The sequence below is a fragment of the Otolemur garnettii genome, unplaced genomic scaffold (genome assembly GCF_000181295.1).
Source record: "Otolemur garnettii isolate 467f Iridium unplaced genomic scaffold, OtoGar3 scaffold00156, whole genome shotgun sequence".
In the NCBI taxonomy this organism is placed as follows: Eukaryota; Metazoa; Chordata; class Mammalia; order Primates; family Galagidae; genus Otolemur; species Otolemur garnettii.
In genome coordinates this window covers 1,593,061-1,602,232 of record NW_003852551.1, presented here as the reverse complement: position 1 = coordinate 1,602,232, position 9,172 = coordinate 1,593,061, and the positions used below count along the sequence as shown (strand labels likewise).

The following is a 9,172-nucleotide window of genomic DNA, read 5'->3' as shown; positions in this document are numbered from 1 at the left end:
ATCTTAGTCTTTATCAGAGCTTAGTGATCTTCAGCAGAGAGATGCCGTGCTGGTGTTCTGCAGGCAGGAGAAGTGACAGAGTGAGAGTAAATGGGTCCCTGATAGAACGTGCACGCTCCCCACTGCCTGCTCCTCCAGCCTAATATAAGGCTGATCTCGTGCCTCTCAACACCACAAGTGTAGAGACTGCCAATTCACCAACGCTCTCATTTCTCGAGCTCTCATGCTTGTTAGGAGAGCCAAATCCCTCTCCATGTCCTTTTCACCAAGGTGTTCCATTATTGAGCTATTTCTTATAACTCTCACTCCTCCTAGCCATAGGCTAGACAGGCTGCTACAAACACCTCAGTTCTTATCTTCTTGTGATCCAAGAATGAAAGTAAGAGACAGTTTTAAAGTAGGAAACAGTAAAGTTTATTAAGGCAAAAGTTCACTCTTAAAGGGATTAAGAGTGGGCACTCGTCCCAGCAGACAGTGACACTGGAGTTTCTGTGTCATCCCTTTTTCTCTTGCCTGGCCTCTCTAATCTTCATAACAGTATCTCTTCTTTCTATTCTTGACTAGTGGGGGTGTTATCTCCTTCCCTATGTCAAGGGGAGTGGGGAGTTTTTTACCTTAGATGGTCAAGGCTGGATGTTTTGTGTTGTAGTGTCTGAAGCCCCCAGGGATGGGGGGAACAAACCATAAGGTTGTATTTTATGATACTTGTAGCTACTCTTACCTTGTTGTTGTTGCAGTAGGTTCTTTTACTCAGCCTGCCATGGGTTTACCTCCTTTGCTTTCCTGTTTTCTCCCTTTACATCTCACCCTTCCTGCACTACTAGTTTTGTGACATTTGTGATTACCCTTATCTCAGGTTGTGTTTTTTTACTCAGTATGGGGCCCATTTGTGCTTTCTTTGCTCAGGTCTCACTTTCCTACCTATGCCAACAGGTTCCAACATGTGTCTGCCACCATTTTAAGAGCTGGGCAACTCCGCACCAATCCTTTCCTCACTCTGGGCCTCCCAGTCCTCTCTGTAAAATGAGGAGTTGATCTAGCTGGTTCCCAAACTCAGATGACTATAGGGACCAGGTATCGGGTGCTCTTCAGCTTCAGGCCACCATCACTGTGCAAGACAGTGTCACCAGATCTAATGACTTTTCTAGAGAAACTAGAAATCCAGAGTTTTGCAAAAAATTCAAACGTCCTAGTAATATCGTATGGGCCAAATTCTATCTGTGGGCTGCCATTCTGTAACCTATGCCCCACCTCCCCTTCTAGGTTGTATGGCTCTGTGGTTCTTCTGGAGCAGTGGTTCTCGCAGTACTGGCATCTCCTATTCCTATCCCAGAGCTACTCAATTGGAAATCTGAGGGTGGGATCCAGCAGTCTGTTTTACCAGGCCCTCCTGATGATTGTCATGTCCATTTTGAGAACTGCTGGCATTGGCTTATGGCCAAAAAAAGAAAAAGAAAAAATCAATCAGTAGTTTGCTGTTAAATGATTAACAACCAGCTGTCCAGGAAAACAAAGCCTTGATTTGTAGCATTTGCTAACTTCCATGGTACAACTTTGTTGAACGTCAGATAGACAAATACAGAACCTGTGAAAAGACAGAACAAGAATTTCATTGTATAGGAATACAGCAAAATGTGTTTATCCATTATTAATGAATATTTGGTAGTTTCCAGTTTGGAATATTATGGATATTCTTGTATTACTTCTATGATCATTTTGATCATTCTAGCACTTTTTTTGTGGGGGGGCATACAATGTACTTCTGTTGATTCTACGCCTAGAAGTGGAATTGTAACCTACTGCATTTGTGTGGTCAGCTTTATTGGACAATGCCATGCAGCTTAATATAGTTTGTGCCCATCTATCCACCAGTAGTGTTCAAGAGTCTCCTTACTTCAGTCTCCAACACTTGGTGTTTTCCTTTATTTAGATGAGCCACTTAGCCATCAAATGTATTTTTTTATTTTTTTGCAGTTTTTGGCCAGGGCCAGGTTTGAACCCACCACCTCCGGTATATGGGGCCAGCGCCCTACTCCTTTGAGCCACAAGGGCCGCCCCAAATGTATTGTTTTAATTTTGATTTCCCCAATGACTAATTAAATGGAGCACTTTTCATATGCTTCTTGGACACCTGAAAGTCTTCTCTTATGAAATGTCTATTCAAGTTCTTTTGCCCATTTTCTATTATGATGGTCTTTTTCTTATGGATTTGTAGAAATTCTTTGTATATTCTGGATATGAGTCCTTTGTCAGATATATGTAGTGTAAATACTGTATCTTCTCCCTTTTGGTAGATTATCTTGTTGTTTTTTTTTTTTAAAGATGTCTTTTGATAAAAAGAAGTCCTTAATTTTATTTTTTTTTTAATTTAATTTAATTTTTTTTGGAGACAGAATCTTACTCTGTTGTCTAGGCTAGAGTGCCATTGCATTAGCCTAGCTGACAGCAACCTCAAACTCCTGGGCTAAAGTGATCCTTCTGCCTCAGCCTCCTGAGTAGCTGGGACTATAGGCACCTGCCACAATGCTGGGCTAATATAGACAAGGTCTCATTCTTCTGAGGCTGGTCTCAAACTCCTGAGCTCAAGCAATCCTCCCACCTCAGCTTCCCATAAGATTACAGGCATGAGCCACTATGCCCAACTAGAAGTTCTTAATTTTAATATAGTCCAATATTATCATTGGTCCCTTCTTATTTAGTTCTCTTCTGTCTTATTCAAGAATTTCTTTTTTTTTTTTGAGACAGAGCCTCAAGCTATCCCCCTGGGTAGAGTGCCATGGCATCATGCTCACAGCAACCTCCAACTCCTGGGCTCAAGCGAGTCTCCTGCCTCAGCCTCCCAAGTAGCTGGGACTACAGGCACCCGCCACAATGCCTGGCCATTTTTTGGTTGCAGCCATCATTGTTGTTTGGCGGGCCCGGGCTGGATTCGAACCCGCCACCTTAGGTGTATGTGGCTGGTGCCTTAGCCTCTTGAGCCACAGGCGCCGAGCCATTCAAGAATTTTTGTAAGGTCATGCAGATGTCACCCTGTTCTTTCTTCTAAAAATCACTTGTAATTAGATCAATAAGTTGAGCTCAATTTTTCACTCATTCAACAAACATTTCCCTGAGCTTTGCATAACCTGAGTTGTGTTTAACACTGTGAGCCCAGCCTGGGATCTGAGATTAAGATAAACCAAAAGGGCAGGGTGTGGTGGTTTATGCTTGTAATCCTAGCATTCTGGGAGGCCGAGGTGGGTAGATGGCCCGAACTTATGAGTTCCATCCAGACCAGGCTGAGCAAAAGCAAGACCCTGTCTCTAAAAATAAGCAGGAGTTCTGGCCGGCACCTTTAGTCTCAGCTACTCAGGAGGCTAAGGAAAGAGAATCACTTGAGCCCATGAGCTTGAGGTTGCTGTGAGGTATGACACCACAGCACTCTACCCAGGGCGACAAAGTGAAACTCTGTCTCTAAAAAAAAAAGATAAGCCACCTTTTCCTATCCCCCACCACATGTCTGCATGTCTGCATGGCTTTGGGGGAAAATGACAAGGAATGTACCAGCCGGGGAAATATTCTCCTCATGGCAGCGGCACTGCGGACACCAGAGGACCTCTGCAGCCTGATGCCAAGTGACCACCTCTGCTTTGTCATTTCTAGAACTGGGAACCAGGTGCCCATCACCTTCCAGGCCCTTGGCATGGTCTGGTGTCTGGCGTCTAGTCTGGTGACTGGTCTCCTGACAGGTCAGTATGATATCACCCTTCTTCCACCATTTCAAAAGACACAGCACCCAGGTCCAGGGAGAACCCTGTCTTATGGGTAGGTGTGTATGTGCCCACCCTTCCCAGTGAACCCACCTCCCTCAGCTCTAGCCCAATGATGCAAAGAGCTCAAACCTTAATTTATTATTTTTAATATGTTCTATGTTTTTATTAATTTTGGTAATTGGAAAATGTAATTTTTTTATTATTTGGGATTCATTGAAGGTAGTGTATAAAGAATTAGGTTACATTGATTGCATTCGTTAAGTAAAGTCCCTATTATAATTGTGTTCCACCCCCCAGGAGGTGTGCCAGATACCATCACTCCCATTCTCCTCCCTCCTCCCCTCTCCCCAGTCCCTCATTCCCCTACCCCCCACCTTGTATTAGCTCATCTACTGCTTTAGAATTTAATACACTGGATTCTTGCTTCTCCATTCTTGTGATGCTTAGAAGAATGCGTTCCAACTCAATCCAGTCGATTTAAAAGAATCATAGACTCACATAATTTCAGAATTGGAAAGGCTTTTAGAGGTCACTTGTTGCTGATGTGGACTCTGTGGCCAGACAAGGGACTTCTCTGAGGTTATAAGTAAGGTGAATGGCAACGTTGCAGCCTCTTAAACTCAGGGCTGGTGATCACACTCAATTTAGTACAGAAAGCCCAAGAAACCCTTATACCCTATCCTCAGGGAATCCTGAGGACCTATCCTTTATTCCCTGAGGATACTCATCATAGTATTTTGTAAAACAAATATTATTTAATATCTACTATGAAATAGGCACTAAAGACATAGCAGTGAGCAAAACAAATTCCCTGGCCTCATGGAACTGATGTTTCAGTGGGGGAGGGTATTGACCATAACTGGACATATAAACATATATACTATGTCGGATGGTGACACGTGCTGAGGACAAAGCATGGCAGGGGAATAGTTGGTGCAGTGAAAGGTGTTCCTTTAGGGCAGCGGTTCTCAACCTGTGGGTCGCAACTCCTTTTTAACGATGAAAATACATCGCAGCATTAGGAAGGTTGAGACCCACTGCTTTAGAGGGTTCGTCTGGAAAGACTTATCTAAGAAGTCAGCACATAGGCAGCAACTCAAATGGAGAGGAAGGAGACACACCATGCATTTACTCAGGGGAAGAGCAGTCCAAGAAACTAGGGCAGCAAGTGCAAAGGCCCTGAGGCAGGAACATGCTTTGCATGTTTAGGGATCTGCAGGAAGACCAGTGTGGCTGATGTGAATATGGACTGAGGTGAGAGCAACAGGGATCAGGTGAAGAATGTGGCAAGGAGCCCGCCATTATGAGAGCTGAGGAGCCTCTGGGGATCTGGAAACAAAGGAGTGAAGTATGTTTCCACTCCTGTAATATGATGCAATAGCAAAAATATTGGGGAGTTACAAATTAGCCAGTCTTATATGCCAGGTGAAAATATGTATTCTGTTCAGAACTATTCACTGTTATTCTATACACAAACACCTTTTATTGGTTAGACACCCATATATTGTGGCCCTAAGCAGGGGGTAGATGCCAAGTAAGAGACCGAATGGCATAGAGACACTAATGAGTTGTGTGACATTGGGTGTATTGCTATACTCTCTCTGGGCCTTGCAACCACTTCTCTATGAAATTCTCTTGTAAGAGTTACAGAACTCTGGAAACTGAAAATAAATGAATGAATGAATACATAAATAAATAAATGCCAAATGTATAAAGGCTGTTTATTTAAAATACTCATTTAAAAAACTATAGAATTCTTACATTCTTAAAACTGAACAGAGGAAAGACACCCATCTTATTCCTTTAAGAGTTAAGACTAAGAGTTTTCCTTTTTACATGTCACTTTGGACATTAGGGAACTGGTGATTAAAAACAACTTGGATGGGCCGAGTGCGGTAGCTCATGCCTGTAATCTTGGCACTTTAGGAGGCTGAGGCAGGTGGATTGCCTGAGGTCACAGGTTTGAGACCAGCCTGAGCATATGTGAGACCCTCCCACCCCCATCTCTAAAAAAATAGCCAGGCATTGTGACAGGTGCCTGTAGTCCCAGCTACTTGGAAGCTGAGACAAGAGAATCCCTTGAGCCCAAGAGTTTAAGGTTGCTGTGAGCTATGACACCACCACACTCTACTGAGGGCTACAAAGTGAGACTCTGGGTCAAAAAGAAACAAAAACAGGGTGGCGCCTTTGGCTCAAGGAGTGGGGCACCAGCCCCATATACTGGAGGTGGTGGGTTCAAACCCAGCCCTGGCCAAAAACTGCAAAAAAAAAAAAAAAAGCAAATATCCTTTCCCATTGTGTAGGTTGTCTGTTTGCTTTGGTTGTTGTCTCCTTAGCTGTACAGAAGCTCTTTAAAAAAATAAAATAAAATAAAGTAAACTTGGATAAGGGAAAGGGAAAACATCTCCCAAGCAGCCAAAATAGCCTGAATTGAGCCTCCAAAACCCAACATGTGACTTATTAATAGACCTCCCTATTCAGATCCTGTCTGTACTTATTTAAGAAACAATACTATCCCAATCTGAGCAAAATAGAGAATGTGTCTCTACTAAAAATAGAAAAACTAGCCAGGCATAGTAGGCACCTATAGTCCCAGCTACGGGAGGCTGAGGTAAGAGGATCTTTTGAGCCCAAGAGTTTGAGGATGCTGTGTACAATGAAGCCACAACATTCTACCCAGGGGGACAGAGTGAGATTCTGTCTCAAAAAAAAAACAAACAAAAACAAACAACAACAAACAAAATAATTCTCTCAAGCTATCAAACATAGTAATTGGGTTTCCTAGCTTAGTTAGACTAGAAATAGCAAATTAGAGGTAGGATAGGTTTCTAGAGGTAAAATGCACTGGTTGAAGTTAGAAGGGAAAGCAGATAGCCTAACAGAGAAAAAGAAATTCTTAAATTCTTTTTCTTTTTCTTTTTTTTTTTTTTGAGACAGAGCCTCAAGCTGTCACCCTCAGTAGAATGCTGTGGCATCACAGCTCACAGCACCCTCAAACTCTTGGGCTTAAGCAATTCTCTTGCCTCAGCCCCCCAAGTAGCTGGGACTATAGGCGCCCGCCACAATGCCTGGCTATTTTTGGTTGTAGTTGTCATTGTTGTTTGGCAGGCGCAGGCTGGATTCGAACCCAGCAGCTCCAGTGTATGTGGCTGGCGCCCTAGCCGCTGAGCTATAGGCGCTGAGCCTAAATTATTTTTTTTTTAAATAAGTTTATTTTATTTTATTTTTGGTCGGGACTGGGTTTGAACCTGCCACCTCTGGCATATGGGATCGGCACCGTACCCTTTTGAGCCACAGGCACTGCCCCAGCCTAAATTCTTAAAACAACACAAAAAGCTTGAGCTGCTGAGACAATGGGCCGACAACTCTCAAAAGCTGTATGCCTTCTCCATATTAATATAGCATGTTTCATAAGCGGATATTCCTAGCGACGGTTCTGATTTTTAAAAAACAAATTAAATATGTTTAGTGTTGTCTCATAAGATAAGAAAATATATTTTGGATGGATTTTTGTCAGTGATGAGTAAGCCTCAGCTAGCAGATGATAGAGGTCATTTCTGGGTAACTCCGGCTGAATGAGCTGTGCTGGCTGCCAACACCAGTTAAAGGCATGCGCTACAAAAGGAAAATGTGAACTTCACTAAGCCTACGCCTACTCTTATTTATCTTATTATTTAATCTATTTGAATTCATCATCCTTAAAAGTACATAGGTAAATCTGATGGGAGCATTTCCCTGCTTTCTGTGAAAGGTAAGCTTTCATTTTATGTATCCTGAGGAGTTCAGCTGACTTTGCAAAGCTGGCGGAATGCACAGGGCTGAGCCATCTGGGCAGAGGCTGGATGAGAAAAAGGGAAAAACAGGCACAAAAGCAAGGCAGCGGCGGGCGCCTGTAGTTCCACCTGCAGACTGAGGCAGGAGGATTGCCTGAGCCCAGGAGTTGGAGGTTGCAATGAACTATGATCATGCCACCATACTCCAGCCTGGGCAACAGAGTGTGATCCTGTCTCAAAAAAAAAGAATAATTATTATTATCAAATAATTAAATTTTTTCAAAAAAGCAAGTTGCTATAAATTACTTTGCTACCTTTGCAAGTGGATCTTGAGCTGAGGTTGCTGGGAGTTTATTAGAGCCAGAGAAGACAGACCTCATTGGAGTTGCCCTCCAGGATAGCTCCTGGGTTTTAAATGGACCAGCTTTTAAGTGGGGTGCCATCTGGTAGGGCCCTTCTATTCTGTCTCAAGAAGGGCGTCAGAGCGTGGCTATCTCACCCTGTGTAGCATAACCTCCATCTCTTGGAGATCATTGCTCTTGCCACTTCCTTTTAGAAGATGTCTACAGAATTAATAATTAAACTGATCCAGGGATAACAGTTTGTTTGTCTTCCCATTATGGAAGAAAATTTCTGGGCTTGGCACCTGTAAGCAGCTGGGGCACTGGCCACATACACCAGAGGCTGGCAGGTTCAAACCCAGTCCAAGCCTGCCAAACAACAATGACAATTACAACCAAAAAATAGCCGGGTGTTGTAGAGGACGCCTGTAGTCCCAGCTACTTGGGAGGCTGAGGCAAGAGAATTGCTTAAGTCCAAGAGTTTGAGGTTGCTGTGAGCTGTGACACCATGGTACTCTACGGAAGATGACATAGTAGACTGTCTCCAAAAAAAAAAAAAGAAAGAAAAAAAAAGGAAAAGGATTTCTCTTGTGATATCATACAATATTTTGATTAATCTTGAGATAACAAATGCTGTGTGTTTGTATTTTGACGTTTAATTGTGAATTTCAACAGGTTTGCTCCTAAATCTCAAAATCTGGAAAGCACCTGATATGACTAAATATTTCGATGACCAAGCTTTCTGGAAGGTAGGTTTTTAAGCTATTCACGGGGTAGGTTTTGAGCACATGAACTTAAAAAGCTATCTGGGGAATCTGTTGACTTGGTGTTTATGAAAGTAAAACAAAACAAAAAAACCAAAATGAAGTAGGGAGCATTGGGGGAGGAGAAAACTCGTGTACACATATGCATGAGTGTGTGCATGTGTGTGTGTTGGTGGGGAGTGGGAGGTGGTTAAGAGTTAGCATCTCCCTGATACCTCAAGTCACCGCAGGTCAGCAAGGAGAGAGCTGCCACTGGCCACATTTCCGCTCCCTATCTGAGGTCGTCAAGTGGGCAAACAGTTGGACGTGAAGGTGAAAGAAACTTATACCGCAAGGAGCAGAAGAAACCTCAGGGCCCCTGAGTCCAACCCCTTATATGACACTTGCTCAAAGTGGAAAAATGACTTGTCTGAGGTCTTGCAGTGAATGAGTGGCTGAGTGAGTCTAGAGAACAGCTCTGGATAACTTAAAACTAGTGGATCAAGCAAACTAGTAGTTTAAGAGACCAGGGTCACTTTGCAAAGACTTTTTTTTTTTTTTTT

The 9,172-nt window shown here is 43.1% G+C and overlaps 1 protein-coding gene across 2 annotated transcripts in view; it reads left to right on the top strand.

Moving 5' to 3' along the window:
* RHCE (Rh blood group CcEe antigens) overlaps nt 1-9,172 on the top strand; it is a 43,434-nt gene that overhangs the window by 28,850 nt on the left and 5,412 nt on the right. Inside the window, exons 8-9 of one of the 2 annotated variants that reach the window (XM_003799844.3) lie at nt 3,643-3,728; nt 8,542-8,615. The exons of the other annotated variant lie outside the window; for it this stretch is intronic. Of the exons in view, the coding sequence (XP_003799892.1) occupies nt 3,643-3,728; nt 8,542-8,615 (160 nt within the window). The remainder of the gene's footprint in view (nt 1-3,642; nt 3,729-8,541; nt 8,616-9,172) is intronic. 2 annotated transcript variants of the gene reach the window in all.